This window comes from Xyrauchen texanus, chromosome 42 (assembly GCF_025860055.1).
Source record: "Xyrauchen texanus isolate HMW12.3.18 chromosome 42, RBS_HiC_50CHRs, whole genome shotgun sequence".
In the NCBI taxonomy this organism is placed as follows: domain Eukaryota; kingdom Metazoa; phylum Chordata; class Actinopteri; order Cypriniformes; family Catostomidae; genus Xyrauchen; species Xyrauchen texanus.
In genome coordinates this window covers 19,833,076-19,857,698 of record NC_068317.1, presented here as the reverse complement: position 1 = coordinate 19,857,698, position 24,623 = coordinate 19,833,076, and the positions used below count along the sequence as shown (strand labels likewise).

General features: G+C 37.7%; 1 protein-coding gene across 2 annotated transcripts in view; it reads left to right on the top strand.

Moving 5' to 3' along the window:
* The window catches only part of LOC127634890 (CTD small phosphatase-like protein), a 68,158-nt gene continuing 43,535 nt past the window's right edge, over positions 1-24,623 (top strand). For both annotated transcript variants that reach the window (XM_052114633.1, XM_052114632.1), the window contains exon 1: positions 1-409. In XM_052114633.1, the coding sequence (XP_051970593.1) occupies positions 334-409 (76 nt within the window). In that variant the 5' untranslated portion in view covers positions 1-333. The remainder of the gene's footprint in view (positions 410-24,623) is intronic.

Genomic DNA, 24,623 nt, shown 5'->3' with positions numbered 1-24,623 from the left:
ACACACACACACACACGGAGAGTTAGACCGACCGAGGTTCAGACTCTTTGTTATTACACTCCCTGTCAGTGATCTTTATAGACCTCATATCACGCGCGGGCTGACCGTTTCCCGCCATCTGACAGGAGTATCGCGGTTCGCAGTGATCGTTGCATGATCGCGCGGTGTGTGTTATATTTTATTTTGATGCGGTGGTGTAATATCTCTGAGCGGTGTATGGTGCATCTGTCATTTGGACTACCACCGCTAGCTCGCTAGCATACGGCTAGCTGAAAATATTAATAATAATAAAAAAAAAAACAGGTGACTGAGGAGGAATCAAATCCTGTTTCCATGGACAACACGTCCATTATTACCCAGGTCGCAAATCCAAAGGATGAAGAGATCCTTTCTTCATGTCAGGAAAAAGGTGAGGCGTTTCGCGCTTTTATTTCATAGGATGTTTTTGTTTTGACAGCCAAATTTCTATAGCTTTACTGCTGATTATGTTATTATTTTATTAAACCACAAGATAGTAAAGATGAATTATTATTTTAAAATATAAAATATGTTATCATATTTCATAACACAGGCTAATAATTTTTGTATTATGTTGTATTATTGATTAAAATGTCGTTTATAATAATACTTAATATCATTAAGTAATAATAATATATTTTTTATTTTACTAATATTATTATTTATATTATTAACATTATTGGGCTGTTTAATTATTATTATTATTTTTCAGTCAATTAAATGGTTGCCAGCTCTTGAAAATGTCAAAACAAGTGTTGTTTTTCCAGCCTACTGCCTTCTATTCTTGGTATTAAGCAACAATGTGTTTGACATGAATCCAATGTGCTTGCTTACTGTTGTTATTTTCATAAGGATCCCAGCAAACATTTGTAATGGTGTTAAAGACCCAATAAGCAGATCAAATTAATTAGCCAATGAACCCATTATCAAAACACCTTGAACTGCCATTTCTATTCTGCTGTTTGATGTGATCTGATATCCAGCACTACATTAGTTAATGCAGTTCTTAAGTCTGTTTGTCATGGTTAGAAAAGGAAAGTTTTTCCTCTGCCTTCTGAACAGCACACATGATCTCAGGTGTCTGTATCACTTGATGCACTGAAATGTGTTAAATCATGTTTACTATACATATTACTATAGTGGCCAGCATTCTTGGACCTGTGTTATGAATGCATGTCACTGCAAAATGGAATTGAATAAAAATGAATTATTACTTATTGTTTGTATTATTAAAAGTAATAGGGTGGTTTCCATGTTGGAGATGGATTACTGTTGACTTTAATTGAAAGATGTGTGGAAGTATTGGATTAACAATCTGCAGTCTGTGCATCTATTCAAACATGGTTGTTTGCAGAAATGTTGGTCATTATTTCGATTGGAAAATGGAATGTTTTGATAGCTTAAAGAACAGAATGTCTCTATTGATTCCTGTTGTGATTTTGCAATGCTAAAATTAACATTGACTTGTACTTAACATAATAACGTTTAGTGAGTTTGCTGAGTAAATCAATATCTGATCCAGCCAGAGTTTCGTTGTCAATGTTGAAACTTTGTGCAGTTTAATTACTGTTACCTTTTCCATGTAGTTGATAGAAACAAAATCTAATTGGATTCCACAATGCGTCCATGGAATGTCTACATTTTGAGTAAGGAAAAAAAAAAAACTCCAACTCAAAAGTTAGTTATCAGTGGATTTTTATAATTGCTTCTAAGTTTAGCCAGCTCTCAAGAGAGCTTTTAGTCCCATGGAGGTCTTAGTCAACAAAACACATACTAATGCGAGACAAAGGTTTGAGATAACTCAAAATTTTCAATTTAGTTTTGTCATCACAATGGTGTCTAATCAAATTAATTAATAAAACTTGATTACTTAACATTTCTTAACACACCATTGCATTTTTTAATTAAATGAAGTGCTTTAGTAAAGATTCTCACAGCATAATCCAAAACTAAATTGGTCTTATTGTCAAATAAATTGCTGCACAACAGAGCATCCCATTATAAATGTATTCATTAATTATTGAATAAATAATTCATAAAAAAAAATGCCATAAAAAATGTATATTTCCATAATGTGCAATATTTAGTATAATTATAATTAAAGTGACATGTATTTCAAATATTTCTTCCAAAACGCCATAGTTTCTACAGTTAGTGCTACTAATACAATAAAAATGGTGATTACCATTGTGAATGAAACAATGTTTTCCTCTATACCTCCTCACTGCTTTTTAGAATGTCAGGGTATTTTAATCTGGTTTCATCAAGCTTTGCATGGAGCCTTTAAGGTTTTCATATCTTGCGCTGTTTAACACAGGCAGGGACAGATTACTGACCAGGCCAATGGGGCCAGTGCCCAGGGGCCCTTGACTACCAGGGGGCCCTTGACTGCCTGGGGGGGCCCCTGGGCTTTAAGGTTGCACGATCTAGTTTGGTGATCCCGCCCACTCGAAAATACATTTGGGCATGAACAACAAACACCATACCACCACCCGGCTTGATTTTATGTTTGCGAGGGACTCCTGGGCACACAACACCAGTAAATGGCAACGCTTATATATAATATAAATAAGGGCAATTGACCCACCCAGTGCTCGACCGGCATGTCAATTAAGGAGATGTTAGGCAGAATTGAAGATTCAGTCAGCTTTTACTTTCATTGTGAGGCCAAGATGCAACAAAAGTGAATGGTGACTGAGACCTCCCGTGCTTAGCTCCAGACATTAAGTGCATTACTCTTTTTGTCAGCCAGGCATATTATGTTTGTGTGATGAAGTGGTAAAGCAGGGGTCCTAAATTAATCTTAATTTCTGCAGGGCCATGTTTCAAGAGCATGAAAAGCACACACACACAAATCAATCCATAGCTGCCACCTCTTATGGGAGGGAATGGACCCCAATAGCAACATTGAAAAGATTGCATTAATTATTTGAACAGATCTTAAGCTGATTGATGATCAAAAAGAATGTCCTTTAACTTGGAATGAAGTATTGGTTTGTATTGGCCAACAGCACTGTTTGGAGATAGTCTGTGACCTTTTGTATTAGAAAGGTAAAGTTAAGCATACTTGAATAGCAGAAAACAGCCTTGCTAGAAGCTGTAAGCAAACAGGAATTTTTAAAATTCAGAGCTTACTGTGGGATTCAAAAGAATCTCATTTTAAGATGGTACTGTCTCCTAGCTACAGCCAAAAGAGGATAGCTTTAGAGGTTTGTCATGCAGAAACAAAATGAAGCCATGCAAAATAGTACCCTCATATGGTGAAAAGCCTCCCTAACTCAGCCTCCTTGGACATCGGCCAGTTCGGGCTATTTTCAGAAACCTATCAGTTTCATTGTAAGCAAAGAAGCAAGTCTTGTTTTGAGTGCAACACTGGTGTTGGTGCTTATGGATTGTACCTTCATTCATAGTGGATGACTTGTAGACACACGTGATGGATGAGGTCATGAAGACTTTTTGGGATTGCCAAAATCTCTAAGAAAAATGGCCAGTCAAGTTTAGGCTGTCCCCTTGCCACTGTTTGGTTGTTCTCTCTCATTTTGCATTCTTGTTGCAGTAACCTTACATTCTGAATGCTAAGGGATATGCAGCAGCTGAAAGCTAACTTTTGGTCTGTGAGTGAGCACCAAATTGCAAATGAAATACAGTGGCCCTAAAAAGTATTTGCCTGAATGTCATTGCATGAGATGCAAAATATCAAACCAAGTGACCTCAGCAAACAAATGGTGTTACAACTTTTCTTTGAAAAAGCTTTTCTTACCATTAAGGTAGCCTAATTTTAGTGGGTGTATAATAAAGTCAGTTCCTCTCAAGTTCACACAGGTGTCCTTGAGTAAATACAGGTGTAGTTCAGCACGTTAACTTTGGACTTTGTCTTATATCAAAAACTGTATATCAATTGTTTTATCATTTGAAACCTAACAAACCTTTTTTATGTGTAAAATGTTTTGCTTGAATATTGTGTTTGTGCTAGATTTTAAAATAAATGGCACTTAATTTGATATTGTAATAGCCTAATTGGTTTGTTAGTTACTTGAAGTTATGAAGTGAGGCTTAACTGTCCAAGACGTTTTTGGGCCACTGTAAGTGCTCATAATTCTGGATGATGTAAGATGATAGTACATTATGTGTGTTTGCAGGGCAGGAGGCCTTGTTCTGTCTAACCACAAAAATCTGTGTAGCATAAACACCAGAGAATTGGCTAGTTAGCGTCAGGAAGTGCAAACTAATGACATCATACATTCAGCATGAAACACTGTGCTCTGACCAACTGTAAAAACACTTCCTTTATCATCAATCTCTGGTTGGTGTCCAGTCTGTTTGGTTTATACAGCTTGTTGCAAAACTCAAATATTATGATATATTAGCTTTATGCAGGCTTCACAGATATATTTATTTATTCAATGCTATAAAATTAAGCTACATTGTGAATATCAGAATTATTTATTTAGTTTCCTAAAGACTGCGTCCTAAAACTAGTTTTGTTATTTCTCCCTGTCACGTGACTTATGAATATTACCTTAATAGAGTCTCTGATTTAAATTTAGTAAAGAAAAATGCTGTTAGAGTGGATATGTTTGATGCATTTCTGCAAATCAGTTTAACCTTTCCAGGTGTCGATTAAAAATTGTAATTTTGATAAGATTTTTCAATTCTTTTGCAAACATTATTTTGTCATTATTAAAAAATGTTTATGGCTGCCCCCCAATGGCATTTTATACTTGTTAGAATGGTTTAATAAAAATGTGTACATATTGCTTTTTATTATTATTAGGGCTGACAATCGATTAAAATATTTAATCAAATTAATTACATGGTGTCCCAATTAATTAATCACAATTAATCGCATATACAAATATTTGCTGAGAAAGCCCTCAATAATGATTATACATATTTATATCAATATATAATTATACATAGTTATCTTTAAATATTTAAAATATATATATATATATATATATATATATATATATATATATATATATATATAATAAGTGTTTTCTTCACTGTATAAACTGTGCATTGCTCATACAGCTGAAATTTCGCTTACTGGCCTCTGGAGTAAACAAGTGGTACTACAAGCTTGCATTTCTCAAGAATCTTCCTTATTATGGTCCGTGGGCATACGATTAATTGCGGTAATTTTTTTTAACGCGTTATTTTTTGTAAAATTAATCGCACTGAATTAACGCGTTACATCGACAGCCGAATTATTATGTATTTTCACTAGAGGGAAAATAATATATCAGCACTCGCTATAATATTGGCCATTTAACTGGGAAAATCGAAATGTAATTTTTGCAGCGATCGTCGTATTACCACCGATATTTTCGGTTTAATTATTGATTGTCGGCATAACCCACAATGAGCAATGAATTCTTGGTGTCAGCCCAAAAATTCCATATCGGTGTATCCCTAATTATTATATCCTGTAAATGAAAAATTATTAAATATCATTCTTTCTTTTGCACATTTTGTGGAAAACAATGGAATACATGTTTATTTTTAGCAAGATTTTTATTGTATTATACTTCTAACATTAAACACTTTTTTAATTTATTTAACGCTTAGCTACACTGGCTGTTTGGTTGAAATTATGGTTTATCCCATTGAAAAGAAAAAATCAATCAGCAGAGCCATTTCAGAGCAAATACATACATATCGAGATAATGTCGTTGAAAGGCTGAACATTTTAACATTTCAGCTATATCACCCAGATCTACTTGATACACATACACTTGAATAATTTAAGCATGTTTGTTTGGTGAAAAGGAACATTATTTATGGGCTTTACATTAATTAATTAAATTCATTTTGAATACATTTCTTTTAGCTATTTTTAGTAACTTTTAGCACTTCTTTGGGGAATCAAGTTTAATACCTGACCTTAGTTATTATTTTGTTTAGAGACAAGTTGATGAAATAGAAACTGTGATTTAAACGTTAATTTGAAACATCTTGCTATTTGTTGCTAAATCTTGTTCGTGACATACATTTTTAAATAAATAAAGTTGAATAAACTGATACATTTGTGTATCTAACAAAGGTTTTCATGTTGTGCTGACAAAAAATTACCATAAGTTGAATTTATTTAAAAAGCGTGAATCAAAAATGCTACATATACAGTATAGTTTAAGTAAACCCAACACATTCTTTTTTTGTGTACTTCAAAAAAATCTAAAATCAACCAACAAACAAACATCAAAAATACATTTGTGGTAAATGTGCATTTAATTCATTGTGTGTAACAGATTAAATTATTTGGGCAAGGTGTATTTCTATGACAGTGCTGGCCACTTAATTGAGCTATATTAAGGAGACATTCTATGAAAATGCTTCTGTTTCCCCATTATACTCTGCTCTCTATAAATAGCCTATCGAAACATGACATGTGTTAATAAAGTTCAGAAGGAAGAGTTTCTCAAGCACTAGAAGGCTATCCCTAGGCAGTTGAACTACATGACCTCATAGGATGGCATTGAATTGAATCAAATGCACTGTAGTACTTTATGCTTTGGTGCTATGTTGGAGCCAAACTGGCCAGCTTTTCTCTAATAAGTCTCATGTATAATTGGATGATCCATTTACCTTAATCAGATTATGAAGTGTCTGAGCATGGATGTTTATCCCCACACAATTGACACTGCCTGCCAATTAGAAGTTGCCTGGCATCTCAAACAGTACCACATTATACTGAGAAAGCCTTTACTAATTCTTGTGCAATATTATAGATACGTCTATAAATCTAGTTGCTTATTAGCAAATAGATGTATTATTGTTGGATTTTTGTTTGGCTTCTTGATCTGGCAATTCAACCAAGATAGACCAGCATCAAACCAGATATATCCCACTAACCAACATAATCATCTTAGACCAGTATGGAAATGCACATGCTGGTCTATGATGGTCTTTTTTTTTAGCATGGATAGTTCGGATATTAGCCTTTTCTTATCACCACATGGTTCTTAATCTAAGCATGGTTGATTTCTATTTAATGTGGCCTAATTGTTTCTTATATGGCTTTTAATGTTTTTGAGATCATGACCAAATTGAAGCACTAAATTTTTTGTTGGTCTTTGTAGATCTCAGGATATCTGTTTACTCCATTAGAAAGTCCAGTGATCAAGAACATGAGGGTGCACTGAAAACTAAGCTCTTCTTCTGGCTCCAGATGTAGCCATGATGAGGAATCCAGCTTTATTTAATGGACAACTGGCATTATCAATCTGTTTTGTAGACAACAACAAGGCATTGAGGAAATCCTGTCCAACATTGGTTTTCTTTCATTTTGAATCTGTTCCTCAAAATGTACTGCAAGAGTTAGTCTGGACTGTATATAGTTTTAACAAAGGAGTAATATTTTATATTCAATGCTTCAGATTCCACAATGTCTGATAACATTTCCAAAAAGATCCACTACATATTGTTCTCTTGTAAGTACTCATTAGTTGTCACCTTCAATACCCGAAGAGCTCGGAACCCTAAGAGCTTTATTGTGTTATTTACAGTCTTAGGGCTGTTCACACCAAATGTGTTTTTTGTGGCCATTTGCACGGTTTTTCAGTTGTTTATATGTAAAATTAGACGAACTAGATGGACGTTTCTGACCGTTGTGCCACATCTCGCTGTTTTTTCAACATGTTGTGCAGGAGTGCTGCTTTTTTAAAAGAAATTAAAAGATCTTGAACTTTTAATATTTCATCTCATTGCACTGCATTCTTTTTTTTTTTTGCACATGAACATGTTCGATCTAAATGGCCCCTTATGTCAACATCAGTAATGTAGAGATCCATATCTGTAGCATTTTTGGAGGATTGGAGATTGTAACACAGTTAAAGGATGGGCAAGGAGGCGGCGAGAACCGGCTTGTCAATATAAATCATAATTTAATGAAAACTCAAACCAAAAGCAAAAGCACAAACATAAACACACATGACGGACATGCCTGTAATTCTGTCTCTCTCGAACCATCGTCACCGGCCGCCTTTATCCCTCGCGCGCCTCATCAGGCCGATTGGGGACCGGGCGCGCGATATTCCGACCCGGCCCCACCCCCCTCCACTCCACACTACTCCAGCCGTTATCTCAGGCCGGGGTGCCACCGGCATGACGTACACCCCCCCATCCCTGGGGCGGGGTGTATCTTGCATCCCGCGTGGTCACCCCCACCTTCCTCGCCCATGGGAGGAGACAGGAGGGGAAAAAAACAACAACAAAATAGGCGAGGGAAAAGGCCAACACTGTGCGAAAGGGAGAGGGAGAGGAGAGAGAGAAAAAGCTCACTCACCGGTTCTCTGATGTACCGTCACGTGGTCCTCGAACACTCCTCCACACTCAGGCGGACGACAGCCGCTCCAACCCCGGGCAAACCGGAGTGAAACCGTCGACCCCCAGTGGGCAGAACGCCCCTCCGCTTTTCTGGCAGCAAATGGGGACACTCATCCGCCCCTGGCAGCGGCCCTACCGCTCCGGGCGGTCGGAGAGTTTCTTCCCTCCTCCCCTCGCGGACGGCGGTCTCCCTCGACTCCTCCGCATCTCTGGGGACGGCAGGGCACTCCTCTGCCCCCGGCAACGGCTCCCTCACTCCAGGCGGTCTGGGAATCCAGTCCCCACTTGCCCCGCGGACGGCGGCCGTTCCCCGCATCCGGGCGGTCGGGCTACTCCGTCACCCGGCAGATGGCAGCGGCGCTCCCCTGGGTGGACGGCAGTGTCGAGGACTCTGCAACGGGCATCCCTCCTCCTTCCCGGCTTTCGGCACCAATGTAACACAGTTAAAGGATGGACAAGGAGGAAGCGAGAACCGGCTTGTCAACATAAATCATAATTTAATGAAAACTCAAACCAAAAGCTAAAGCACAAACATAAACACACATGACGGACATGTCCGCTAATGATCTCTCTCTCCCGCACGATACTCTGTAGTCTGCATTTAAACCTCAGAGGCTTGATTAGCCTAATACGGGACCGGGTGCGTAGGATCACGACCCGGCCCCGCCCTCCGCCCTGCCACAGAGATGTTATTGTATCTTTTAAGATTTGGTTTCTCTGTGTAGCTTTTTTATCTGAACTAAAGTTCAGGCCCCCATCATTATAAAAAGTCAGTCTTCTTTCTCTAAAGACAGTCTTCTGAATATAGTCTTACTGTCTTTAATTGTTAACTCAGAAGACTTAATCACTGAGGGCTCTGAGGATTTGTGGTTTCTGGAAGGTTGACGGAGGTGTTGAAAGGAAGCTGAGGAGATGGAATCCTCTTGGTGATCCAGCCAGCCAGAGACCATCAGAGGCCAGATAGAGTGGGTGGGCTTCTCTTCCACTTGTGAAATGATATCTACTGGCACCCTCTTGAGTTCATCCCTCGATGGCACTGGGTGTGTGTGTATGTGTGTTTTATGTGTTAGTATATGTGACTATACTGTGAATGTGTGAATTACTATGCCTCTCTCAGCCTCTGGCATTCTGTAATTAGCACCTCAGGAGTGTTTGAGTGTGTTTGAGCACATGTTTGTGTGTTATTTATGCACCAGATCTTGTGTGTTTTACACAAGCGTTGCCTCTGGTTTGTTTTGGATTAAAAATGTTCAATATTACAGGAATAGCCCAGAGAAAGCAATTAGAGGCAGAAATATCACTGTATTTTAAATGACATTTCTAAATAAACATGTTTACAACAGCTCAAGTAATTTTCCCTACACCTGTGATCACTATTAATTGAATTATTAAATGAAATGTAAAATGTGTAATTTCCAACCTGGTCCCATAGAATCACGTTATTATTCCAAAATGTTTTGCAAAATTATTTATACGTGGCTAGCTTTAGGTTTAAGGTTTAGAGTAGAGAGGTAAGTTTTGTTTATTTAAAATCTGAGCATTAACTTTAAAGCGGGCATGCCTTTTTATATTATTTTAAAATGATCCTTGATGCTCACTTATAATATTAGTAACGTTTTTTGCACAAAAAAATAAACAAAAATTCATATATTTGTTAAAAATGAAAATTTTCCACTTTCATTCAGACCCTCTGTCTGAAAAGCTCGGTTTTGGTGCTGCTTCTCCTTTAAGACTGGAGAGTAAATGCCCACTGTTATGATTGGCTCTCTGCTCTTGACTGACCTGCCATCTCACTGCTCACCGGTACTGGGCTGGGCTACGGAAGTAATAAGTTAAACCAGGTAAACCATGTGTTGTTGTGGAGGTGGTCAGATTCAAATGTCTACTGCAGTGTGACATCACAATGTGGAGGAAGTAGAGAACTTTCCATTTTGGCTGCTTGGTTTCAACAAATGCTCTTTTTGCAATTATGAGGAAGTATTGAGTTCTGAAATTTACAGTATGTTTTTATAGTAGAATGCACTCTTACAGTACATGTGAAAAGATCAAGAAAAAACCCGGTCTGTTATGCAAAATCTTTTAACTCTCTTTTAGTAAACATTTCACTTGGGAACTGCTGGGATACGTATGATGAAACGCGTAATGTGTTTTTGCAAAAATGTCGCCATAGTCTTGTAATTTTAATGAGAATTTTTGTGCCACTAGCATCGCCAAACAAAATTACAAAAATAATGTCTGTTGTCAACAGGTTTCCTATATACTGTACTCCCCAGACTGGCATTGAATGGCCAAAAAGATTGTCCCGCCCCAAACTCACACCATTGATTGAGTCAATGTTGCTGCGCTACCTTTTCGGGACACTAAATTAAAGAGTGCAATGTTATGACAAATGTAGCCTGATCTCATGAAATGTACGTGAACATGACAACATTTTTGCAATTAAAAATGTACGTGCTGTATAACACGTTTGTCTGCAGTTTTCCAGTGAAATGTCTAGCTGGGGCACCAAAAGCGAGGAAAATTGTGTTGTATTCAGATTAAGTTTTAAGGTGATTTTAGATCGATGTTTTATAAAAAAATACCCCCTTAACCTAAAACCTTTGCCTGAACCTAACCAATATTGTTTTAAAATATAAAGGATAGATTTAAAAAAAAGGCATCCTTACCAAATCAATGCCTAAACCTAACCATTAGTGTTTGAAAATGCTGATGCAAAATGAAAAAGCACATTTTCGGCAGCAACCACCTTATTTCGTGCCACTCTTTTGACTCTGTTTGTTTCATGTGTCAGCTTAAGTTTATGGCTGGTCTTGAACCACGGTCCTCTGACTCAAATGGGGCTTTTCCACTGCACGGTACATCTCGACTCAACTCGACTCTGCTCGCTTTTTTGGGGGTTTTCCACTGTGGATAGTACCTGGTACCTGATCATTTTTTTAGTACCACCTCAGTCGAGGTTCCAAGCGAGCCGAGCCGATACTAATTGTGACGTCAAAATCCTGCAGATGACTGATTGGTCAGGGAGAATCGTCACTACCAGCGTCACTGGATTCCCGACACGTGACATCATCCCGCTAGTTTTAAAGTTAGTAACAGTGATAACAGTATAATTTGTACACGCGACTTTCGAATTGTAATAAAAATAAATGGCTGTGCGCAAATCCACGCCGTGGTCAATAAACGAGGTACAGACAGTCCACTCGTTAGCAATGAGCGAAACAAAAAAGTCTCTCAGGAAGTGTCTCAGCTGTTGGCCGCACACGACTACCACCGGACCTGCCAACAGTGTAGGGAAAGGTTAAAAAAACTTAAAAGTGACTACATAAACATCAAGAAAAAGTGGAGCTAGCGGTTGTGTTATTGTTTTGGTCAGTTTGTGTAATGTTTAAGATGATGTCAGGGCAGTAGAGGCGGCAGAAGTATGCAGTGGAAATGCGAGCTCAGAAAAGTAAAGCGAGTAGAGTTGAGGTGAGTCGAACCGTAACATGCAGTGGAAAAGTAGAAGTTTACTATCTGCAAACTATTCATTCTGGAAGAAGTGTATATATGTAGGTGGGTCTGTAGTACAAGCATTAAAAATTTATAGTTTTTCAGAAGATGCATTAGAGTAAATTGTGTCAATATCATCAAATATCTGAGTCTGAGTAATAGAGAGAAAAAAAGTATTTATAAAGTCATTATCAGCCATTAAAGTCATGATTTGAGTGAAAGTGAATGAAACACAGTTGTAGCACCTCTAGTGTTCATTTCATCTGGAAACTGCAGGGAATTATACCTCGAGACACGTTGGTCAAATGGCTAACTTATAGTTGTCCCTACATATTAAACTCGTGCTTGTGTAGCGTTTCATGTCCTTTTGTTTTTTCATAAGAAAAGAATGGTTTAGTTTAATGGTTAGTAAAACCCAGCATAACAGTATGACACCTTCCCTTAGCATGATGTTCATTACCATAACCGGATGATTTAATTTGACCTGATCTGTATATTGCGGTGTTTTTGTAGTTGCACAAACAGCCTATTTCTCCAGCAGGGAAAGTCTTACTATTAGGGCTACTGGTTCTGTCTGTGAATATTTCATAAATTGTATCTGCTGCCTCAGCATGGACAAGCTCATTTCATAAGCTGAGAGGTAGTAGAGTGGCTTGAAACAGGAAAAACAAAACAATATTGAAGCAAGCTGGGACATGAGCAAATTATGTTCCATTAATATTTACATTATGTAAAGCACTACTGTCTTCTAAATAAGATCACATTTAAATGGCAGATCTGTGGCAGGTGTGTAAGATACACAGAGCCTTCTATATTCCAGGCTATAATAGTAGCCAATAATACCACTATGGCAAGCATTACTATTACTATTGCTCTGGGGTTTGTTCTTTAACATAACTGTGCATAACTGATAGCCCACGTGGCATATTGAGGAGATGTATGCAATAAATTTTCTTAACAATCTAACTTACAAATTTTGTCTGATAGATAATGCATCTGGTGAAAAATTCCCAAGTCATATCTAGAGACTAGGATACCATAAAGACTTGGGGTGGGCTCTTTTTACAGCAAGCAACAACTTATAGCAACAACTGGAAACCATATAGCTACACCATGGTGACAACCCATAATGACTAAACATTGTGGTGGTGAGTTTTAACATAATAAATTGCAGCCTTTCTTAATTTTTAGGGCCCAAGCCTTGAAAAGGCAAGGCCCTATTGTTTTCGTTAGGATGACTATGATTATTATTTTTTTTACGACTATTGGGGCACTTTTGGGGCTCTTAACGTGCTCGAAAACTCTTGAAACTTTGCACACGGGTCAGAACCCGCGGCCATTAGGGCCGGGCTGAAGCTGGTACCGGGGTGTGGCAGGGGGGCTCGACGGCGCCCCCTGGAACGGGGTCCGAAAACTTGGTCCATAAATCAAACACGCTTGCATGTAATAATATGAAACTTCGGTACACATATAGATCTCATCGTTTCATATATCCTTCATACTTTTACTTTTTACCTCAGCCCAACAGGAAATCGTCTATTTAGGGTTGTTTGGAAAAGGCATGCAATGGAATTTGAAATACTCCTCCTAGAGAATTCCACCAATCGCCACGAAACTTCGGTCAGCATGAAGTCAAGACATTGAGGATGAAAAATTGCCGGCGGATTTTTGATATCTCGAACGGTTTGGCCGTGGCGAGGAAACGAAATGATGGCGCGAAAAGAGAAACAGGAAGTGTGTTATAACTTCTGCATACATTAATTGATCTCGATGAAACTTCAGCAGTTTGTTCGCTGTAAGAGCCCGATCGCATGGATGTGACTATTGTGAGTCAAAGTTATAGCGCCACCAACTGGCAGAAGGAAGTGTGTCACTTTCAAAATGCTTTGAAATCACCCTCTTATTTTTACCCAATTTACTTAAAACTTTTGGTGTGTAATGTAAACACACGGCAGATGTAGACATATGAAAGGATTATTGATATCTTGGATACTGTTGCAGCGGCAATGCTTCAAACTCGAATATTCTTTTTGATGCTTTTAGACTCTTAGCATACTTGAAATTGCATGAAACTCGACAGACACATCACATTTATTAGCCAGTAGACATGTGCAAAGTTTCAGAAACGGGCGTGGTGCAGGGGCTCAGTAGCGCCACCTTTTGACAAAAGTGAGGGGTTGGTTTTATACTTTAACCCACAGTCACAAAACTCAGTAATTATATTGTTCTCATCGAGCCGGACAACTTTCTAATTTACAGTCATTAGCTCAGACCAACAGAAAGTCAGATATTTTGGTTTGAATGTGGATTTTTTGGAGAATTTTCTCTGCCTCTCCCACTGACCCTACGTCTCTCTGTGTCTGGGGGGAGGGGGCTGATTTTGCTGATGAGTGAAATGCTTTTATTTTTGTTTTTCAAGGTTTTGGGGCCCTTAACGTGCTCAAAAACTCTTGAAACTTTGCACACGGGTCGGAACCCGCGGCCATCAGGGCCGGGCCGAAGATGGTACCCGGGCGTGGCAGGGGGGCTCGACAGCGCCCCCTGGAATGGGATTCAAACACTTGTCCGTATATCAAACATGCTTGCTTGTAATAATCTGAAACTCGGTACACTTGTAGATCACATCGGGCCGAACAACTTTCGTGCTCTAAGTTTTACGCCAGCCCAACAGGAAGTCGGCTATTATGGGTTGTTTGGAAACACATGCTCTGGAATTATATATATTTCTCCTAGAGAATGAATCCAATCGCCACCAAACTCGGTCGGCATGAAGTCAAGACATTGAGGATGCTACATTCGGACAGATTTTTGATATCTCGAACGGTTTGGCCGTGGCGAGGAAATTGATTTAGGACTAAAAAGGACACATGAAGTGTGTTATAACTTAGTTAGTTCTATCTACAGTTACAAAACTCGGCGTGTATATTGTTCTCGTCGAGCTGAACAACTTTCTAATTTACAGTCATTAGCTCCGACCAACAGAAAGTCAGATATTGTGGTTTGAATGTGGATTTCTCTGAATTTTCTCTCTCTGACAGACAGACCTGCGATTCTGTGTGTGTGTGTGTGTGTGTGGGGAGGGAGGGAGGGGAGGGAGGGAGGGAGGGGAGGGAGAGGGGTTTTCTGTTGGGTGAGATTTGCATTAAGATATTGTTTTTCAAGGTTTCCGGGACTTTTGGGGCCCTTAACGTGCTCAAAAACTCTTGAAACTTTGCACACGGGTCAGAACCCGCGGCCATCGGGGCCGGGCTGAAGCTGGTACCGGGCGTGGCAGGGGGCTCGACAGCGCCCCTTGAACGGGGTCTGAAATCTTGGTCCATATATCAAACATGCTTGCATGTAATAATATGAAACTTGGAACACTTCTAGATCTCATCGGGCCGAACAACTTTCGTGCTCTAAGTTTTACGCCAGCCCAACAGGAAGTCGGCTATTATAGGTTGTTTGGAAACACATGCTCTGGAATTATATATATTCCTCCTAGAGAATTAATCCAATCGCCACCAAACTCGGTCAGCATGAAGTCAAGACAATGAGGATGCTACATTGCGGATGGATTTTTGATATCTCCAACGTTTTGGCCGTGGCGAGGAAATTAATTTATGAATAAAAAGGACAGCATAATAATGGGAGCATAAAAGCAATCCATACGTCTCCATTGGTATAATTCATAATTCCCACAGTGTACTTGCTTGTTATATTAGCTACTACAAAATATATAAATACATTTACTATCTTAACTTTAATGATCTACTTAACATAATGATAAATAATCGTAAAATATGATATCGTATGCTATGTATTGTGAATACACCCATGTTAAACATAAAAATGTACTTCCATTGCATATCATAGGAACACATAAGCGTAAATTATAATTACATTAATAAACCTGTACAAAGACCTCCAGATAAATACTGGCCTTCTGGATTAACACATTTAAGTGCTGCAAAAGATATTGGCCTATGACATCCTATGACATTAAAAATTATTCTACATTTGAATTACCTCATAGATGTGACTATTGTGGTTCACGGTCATAGGCCCTGTCCCAAATGGCACACTTCATATGAATTTTCAGTCTTGTGTACTTATTTCATGTGTCCATTAACTCCATGAGACCGTAGGGTGTCTCATTTTTCATTTTAGGTATCAGAAGGGTGCTCACGCATACTTTGTGGTTGATATGTGCCGTCGATGCGCACTTTTGCAGAGCCCACACTGATGCAAGGTCTACAGCACACATCTTCTCGACAGTCAAAGCGAGGTTACGTTATTGCCCATCGTGCACAGCAACCCTAAAGGCACGGGGGTGGCGGTGCCACCGGCTTGGGCCCGCCATCGCTGCTTGCAGCTATATTTTTTGTTTGTTTTTTTCACCGTCCTGGGCAGGAGCTACACTTTTTTAGGGGCCGTTCACATCAGACGTGTTTTTTCACAACTAGCGCATGCATGTGTGGGAGTCTGTATTTAAAACAAAGCCATTCACCTAGGAAAGTGATCCACATTTAACGGTGAGTGTGTCTCCAGAGAGATCTACAAAGTGGAGCAGTAGTGCTGTGAGCAAATGTTTGTGTGCTAAAACTGCATGATTACCTACTTTTTGGTTGACTGCCAGCACTACACTACCCTACACATGTCCACTGCCTTAAGACTGGCCTCCACAGACCTCAATGACAGGAATGCCTCACCATATTTAGAAAAAAACTATCTGTATTCCAGTCATGGGATTCCACCTGTCAATCAAAACTCTTTAATTGCAAAAAATCAGCTTACAGTTACACTTCTTTGTGTGTACAGTTTCGTAACAGTCTAGAGAGACTGTGCCCCAGTCTCATGCTAGTATCGGAGTTAGTAAAACAAGGAGACAGAACAAAACATATTGAGGGAATTCACTAAGTATAAGTTGTGCCCACAGATAGCAATGTTTATTTGTTTGTATGCACTTTCTGTTGTTTTAGTGCCCAATTCAATAAAATAATCATTCAAATAAGGTAACTCTTCACACCTGCCAACAAAATTTGGGCTGAATGCAATTTGCACAGGATGTTCCAATCTTGCAGGTTGGCTCTGAGTGCTAGATTGTGGAGGATGCAGCAGAATACTTTATACTGGGACTGTACAGCATAAAGTGGCAAAAGTGCATTTGTCTATAACATGTATCTGGATATATGCCTGCTCATTGTGTTTTTCTCCATCGTTTGATCCTCGTTTAATAAGTTACTATTGCCATGATTGCTTGAAAATGAACACATAAAGGGGGCCTGGGTAGCTCAGTGAGTATTGACGCTGACTACCACCCCTGGAGTTTGTGAGTTCAAATCCAGGGTGTGCTGAGTGACTCCAGCCAGGTCTCCTAAGCAACCAAAATTGGCTTGGTTGCTAGGGAGGGTAGAGTCACATGGGGTAACCCCCTCTTGGTCACTATAATGTGGTTCGCTCTCGGGGGGGTGCGTGGTGAGTTGTGCGTGGATGCTGCGCTGGATGGCGTGAGGCCTCCACACGCACTATATCTCCGCTGTAATGAGCTCAACAAGCCACATGATAAGATGCATGGGTTGACGGTTTTAGACGCCGAGGCAACTGAGATTCGTCCTCTGCCACCCGGATTGTGGCAAATCACTACGCCACCACAAGGACTTAGAATACATTGGGAATTGGGCATTCCAAATTGGGGAGAAAAGGGGAGAAAATCATAAAAATGAACACATAATCTCTATTAAATATAATGCCATTAAACACTTGCTTTCTGTGGGTGGTAATAGCCAAATGTTAATTGCACTAGGCAACCGGTGCAAAGTTTTGGGAATAAGGCCTATTTGTGCTGAAAAGAATGACAATGACTTAATTTAAAAACATTGCAGCACTATTTTAGTGCATTTAGCAACAGGTTAAACTGGGTTGTGTGAGATTAATGAATAAAGCCACATCCACACTTATCCATCCGTTTTCATTTTCAGTCATTATTTTCCAAAGTATGCGATTTTAGAGAGCATCTTCAAAAGTCTGTTTTCAATGCTCCATGGACGAATATGGCATTCCAGCCTAATACGTAGGTTTTTAAGCAGCAAAGCTCTGCGCAAAAGTGGTGCAACTGTTTATAGGTCTGCTATTTTTTCTGTATCTCCATCCATTCTCTTTTATCCCTCCCACCTCATCAGCCTCTCTCTCTCTCTCTTTCTAATCTGTTCTGCCTTTCCAAAACAACGTGGGCCGTGCATTGCATAACATTGCTGAATAGTCAGATCTCTCTTATTATTTTCAGTAGCTAATTCCACAGCTGCTGTCACATCCTTCATTTCTCCCCAGCTGTAGAATTGCAGCCGTGGGGCTTGGCGTGATCATCAACAGTGCGGTACATCGCAAATTCACATGAGGTACAAGGTATGCACCTACCCCTATAGGACACTGTTGTGTTACTGTCTGTTGAGCAGTTTGGGGAAAAGATCAGATGATTCACTTCATTGTTTGTTGTGATATACTTTTGACAGAATGTGCCACTAATGTTCTTCACATGGGACATGCTATTAAACCATGATATTACTCATGTTTGTTATGTAATACTGTATTACAGATACAAGCTAGGTTGAAACACATCAAGGAATGTAGTCTCATCTGAAAGTTGTTCAAGGCAGACTGATCTCAAAATGAAGGTTGAATTTTCCATATGGGCAATTGTGAGCTCCATTTTCCTGGTGTAATGTCCACAAAGGGTTGCCAAAAGCGAGTTGTGAAGTGAGTCGTTTTCAGCTGTACAGGATGTAATACATTGAAGATATGTGAATGCGATTACCACCGGGCGCGCCACAAGGGAAGCCGATGCAAAAATTTCTGATAGGAGATGCCCCTTGTCATTTAGTTAGCATAATGTGGTTCATATTAGGTTAGTGGAACTCTCCAAAACAACATAGCGAAGCTATTAGCATAACTACATTTCTGAGTAGCGAGGTTGTAGCTTCGCTAGTTTTTAAATCAAGTAGCTTATCAGTAGTGAAGCTATATTTTTGACTATGTAGCGGCATAGTGTTGACAAAGGCTACACCGCGACATCATACCTTGTACCTGGTGTTTACTATCGCCAGTTTTCAATCAAATCTAATGTCTGATCACAAATGAATCGCTCATCTGGGTTGGTTCTTTCAAATAAATTGGTCACACGTGATAGGATCTTTATTACTTAATCTGTTTATCTTTATTCTTTAGGTGTAATATGTTTACGATTGCTTTCTGAGGGTTGCCACACTAAATGTAATTGTATTGTATACAAAGACAATAAAGTGTCTTATCTATCTGATAGTACACAGACTGCCGAAAGAGGATAATAGCTAGATCATTTTGTCTACTTTATCACCTGTGCTTAAAGGAAAATTTCAGGTTTGGTACAACTTAAGCTCTATGGACAGCATCTTTGCCATACTATCGGTTACCACAAAAAAATAAATATTTTGATTCATCCCTCAGTTTAAACAATGTGTAGACAGAGATCCGCTTATAATAGTCTGTGGGCAATATTGGGTTCCTTAACAGTAATACAATTAATCGTAGAGAAAATGGAGACTTTTGCTTTAGTCCCATGCTTTTCAGACACCAGTAATCTCACATGTGTCTCATCTAGATTTTTAGAAGAGATCTTAATAATGTCTCAAACTGTGCTCAGATTTGACAAAATACCAAAGTCAGAGATTTCAAAATATTAACTCAAACTTTCTCATGATATTCTTTTATGAGCAATGCTATTCACAATCATTGTATTGTATATTGTACTGCCATTCTTTTTAGTTTCGTTGGGACAAAACTGAGGACGATTCCAAAGAGAACAGTAATCGATTTTGGTAGGCCAATGGAGTGGTTGAATTTGCTCACTGTCTTCTTAGCCTTGTAATCAGACTTCCAACGCCTGGATTTCTCCTTTCCCTTGTCTTGCTCAATGCATTGTAATGAATAGTTTCATTACATAACATTCTTCTTTTAGTCCTCTCAATTGCTGCTCTTATTACAGTGTTGTTTTAGGCAGTGGAGTGAAACTTTGAATCAAAGTTGTGCCTTACTCGATCTTAACCTAATAGGAAGTATTTTTTGACACACCTGCTCCAGCTTTGGAGTCTGTACAAAGAACTCCCTGCATGTCTTTGAGTCAGTACAACATGTGTGCACATGTTACAATCCTCTTTGGTGTCACTGTTAAATGGTAGTTATTTCCAAAGCAAAACAGCAAGTACTTTGATACAAATCATTGGTAGGGCCAAAGAGGCTTCAAACAATTGTTTACTTGATATCATCGTAAGGGTTGGCATTTGTTATATTGTAGAGAAACAGCAGTGTTTTATGAACTACTGCTTGATCCACTGTGCAATGACACAATTAATTATCATTTACAAACAGAGCAATGTTTTGAAAGCACCAGAGAACCACAGTGTTTACACTTTTTGGGAAAGCCAAACTAAAAATGCGTTATTTATAGTTTTCTCTGAATTTGACACTTCAGCTTTAAAGGGGTCAAAACATGAGCAAAAAAAGCTGTGCTTTCTCTTTTGACAAATAAGAGGTCATACTATAAAAGCATACTATAAGTTTCAGAACTCAAAACTTCCGCATCACTGCAGAAAGAACATTTGTTGAAGCCAAACTGCCAAAACGACTTGTTCTCTACTTCCGGCACATTGTGACGTCACACTGTGGTAGACATTTACATTTGACAGCCTCCACAACAACACATCGATGCCTACTTTAACTTATCACTTCCGTATTATCTTTAAAATATATAGATAAAACAACAATTTGTGGAATTCAGCTTAAAGATGTAGTTCATTATTTGGGTTTTAAAGTTTCTTTAAATTCAAAATCGGTTCTTACAGAAATGAATTTAATTCCCATTAAAGATGTGATTAAAAAGAAGATAAATTCTTGGCTGGCAAGAGATTTGTCTCTCGATGGTCAAGTTTTATTATCAAAGGCAGAGGGTCTAGCTAGAGTCTCTTTCTGTAATGGATTGTCTTAAGTCATCATGTTCCTTATTAGATAAATTATTAGATAATTTCATATGGAAAAATAAACCAAACAAAATCAAGAAATAAGTTCTAAAAAATAATATTAATGATGGAAGTCTTGGAGTTGTTGTATTTACCCTATTCAACCATGTTTTAAAAGTAAATTGGATAAAAAGTTTCAAAAATACAGACTCTATATGGAACATATTTCCTAATTTTGTTTTTAATAAAATTGGAGGAATTACATTTTTGTTACAGTGCCCTTTCTCAATTGGTAAACTACCCAAATTAAATTAGCAAGATTTCACCAACAGGCCTTACTGTTATGGTTATTGGTTTACATACAAAATGTTTCACCTCACCATTGTTTCATTTGGAATAATCAAAATATTAAGTTCAGAAATAAATCATTACTTTTTGAGAGATGGTATTTAAATAATATCTATATTGTTAATCAGGTGATAGATGACAATGGTCAGTTTTATTCTTTTTCAGAATTCTCCAGTAAATTAGATTTTGGGGTGTCATTAAAAGAGTATAATATTGTAGTCAACGCTATTCCTAGTGGTATAAAAATTCTTCTGAAAGGAGAGCAAATCTATAATCCTATTTCTTTGAATGACACTTCTATTTCAATAGAAGGAATTCTTATTACTGATGACAAATTCAATAACCACTTTGTTCGCAAACATATCAACAGAAAATCTATTCCAGCATCTTCCTTCAATGGATGACGCTATACAGTGTTAATTGGAATTTGGTCTGGTCTCATCCCAATAAATATCTATTAAGAAATAAGATAAAACAAGTAATGTTTAAAATATTGCATAGATGCTACACTTGTAATAACAGACTCCATAAGTATATTCAAAATATTGAGAAGAAATGCACTTTCTGTGACATAGAAGAGACGATTGTTCATCTTTTTAGTGAATGTCTTTGTGTTAAATCCTTTTGGAATGAGCTATGTACCCATCTCTCAGAAAAAGCAAAAAATGCAAATGTTAAAATATGTATAAACACTTATAATATTATTTTTCTTTATAACAACGCAAATTCTCGTATCCAGTACATTGTTAATCTCTTTATTATACTTGGTAAATGTTTTATACACAAATGCATATTTTTGGGTAAGAATCCACTATTGTCACTTTTTCTGGTAGACTATAACTTCTTTTATTTTGTCCTTGATGGGCATCAAAAAAAAAAAAAAAAAATCCTTGAAAAGTCAAAAAAATGCTTTCATTGTTTAACCTTATATAGATTTTATTTATTTATTTTTTCTCCCTCTGGCTTTCGTTTTTTTATTTTATAATTATTGTATTTATGATGCCTTTTTTTTTTTTTTTACTGTTCTTGTTGTTCTGTACTTGTTGACATAATTTCATGTAAGATGTTTGGCATGAATAAAAAAAAAAAACATATCGCTTCTGTAGCCCGCCAAGTACTTGTGAGTGGGGAGATAGCAGGTCAGAGCAGAGAGCCAATCATAACAGTGGGCGTTTACTGTGAAAGCTCTATAATAAAGTAACTTAAACAGCACTGCATTTATTTAGTTTGAATGTTATAAGAAAAATTCACAAGTTTTAATTCATATTCATTCAAACGCACAATTTGTTCTTGAGAAAAATTTTGTTTACTCGAAAGTGTGTCTACTTTCAAGTCATTTTAATTTGAATAGCACTTTTCACAATACAAGCAGCTTAAAGCCCCTTAAAGCCAAAAGGTGACCGTGACAAGGAAAAAAAATATTTTCAATGTTAGTCGAGGAAAGAAAATAATCTTGAAAGGAACCTGACCTCTGGCTTTAGAGTGTGAGCAAAAACCCATCTGCAGCTCTCAATGTTGCATTGCTTTGTTTTAATCACACTTATGTATTTATTTATGTAGGGTACAATACATAAGATATTGAATCGAGAGCATCGTACTACCGTTAAGATTAGCGGTCGACCAATACATCACAGAGGCCAATAAATCGACAAATATTCAGAATTTTTTTGGGTGCTGAGAATCACCAGCTTGCATGTGAAGGAGCTGCTTGAGACATGTAAATAACCAATCACAGTTTGTTTTGCTGTTATGTGCCATCATGCTACTACAACAATTGACCGGTGTGCAGCGCAGTCTCATTTAAACGGTCCTCATATCAGAGCTGCGATAGATTAATTTTAAAGTTCCCCCTCTCACTCTCTCTCTTTTCCCGGATTCTCTTAATGGTTCTAATGATTAAAACAGCAAATATCAATAATACTAATGTCGTATACTCTCTGCGGATACCTTGTTTAAACAGCGATAACACACAAACCTCACAAAACTTGAGCAAATCCAGCATCCTAGAGCACTCATATTTCTTCCTCTAAAGCATATTTGATCAGCCTCTCCTCTGCAGTTCCCTGTAATTTTAACTTTCTAGTCTAATGATAAAAAGGCAAATATCAATAAAACTATTATCATATACCTGCAAATGTGTGGGTATCTCGTTTAAACAGATATAATCCACAAACTTCATGAAACTCCAGCGTTTTCTTTAAGTCGAGCGCTCATCTAATATCTTCCTCTGAAGCCCAAATTCCATCATAATCAAAACGTCTGGATTGGGATAAAAAGTTCATCTGATTCATAAATCTGACAATCCAAGCAGGCAATCCATGCTGTTTATACAGTCAGGTGATTGCTGCTCTCGCTGGATCCGTGTGTAAGTGCAACTTCAATGTAAAAGCACTTCATGTGCGCTATAAGTAAATGTCTTATTCAATATGCACTGTATGTGCTATTGGTTTGATTCGGTCTTTTGTGAGAAAATGCGATTGCTAATGCACTTATACCTTCCATGGTTGCTGGACTACTGTGTACTGTCATTTACTTCTTCCTATTATATTAACAATTTCTTCATGCAGAAATAAATTACTAAAATGTAATGACTGAACAGAAATCAGGAAAAAATGCTATGTATCATTTAAAATGCAATCTTTCTTTTTAAAGATAATTTTTGAAAAAGTTAAAGTTTTGTGTGAAATTGAGTAAATATAGAGCTAAATATAGAATAAATATAGAGCTATATTCAATTGTGGGATATATCGGCATTGTATCGGCCACCCTGCTCTCTAAATATCAGCATCGGCCATTAAAAACACATAGCGGTCGACCACAAGTTAAGATCGTACTTACACTCACCAAACTACTACCTGCTGCACCTTTCAATGTGAATGTAGAGTTTTTGCTGTCTGAAGAAAAAAATACGAAAATAAAATCAACAAGGAGAACCAAATCGGGAAACCCCTAAAACTGGCCACTGTAATATCAGCGTCAGGTAAGATACTCATCTTATTCTCAGCTCAATTACATAATGTTATAAAAATATAATTCATATATAAGTGTGTTTATTATGAGCAGCCACTTCTACAGTATAAAGTTTATTTTAATAGGGTTTATGTAATAAGTCATTTGTAATGTAATTAATAAATCAAAATTAAATGAATACATTAAAAAAATATTATGAAAAATGTATTTTTAACTTGATAATTAATTTTATATTTAAAAAAATTAAGTTTAAAATATAAACTTTAATTTTATCACCTAAATCAGTGGTTCTCGACCTTTTATGGATGAATGCCCCCCTACTTCATTCCCTGACCCCAGGCCGTTTTACATAATAAATTGAGACTTTGTGTTATCATTTTTTTTTAACTCAAAACTCAATATTTGTGTTATTTGCATAATTTGCTCGATGTAACTTCGATGCATTTCATACATTTACAGTATTGTTAAGAAATTCAGCAGGTTAATGCGTCATGAATGTTA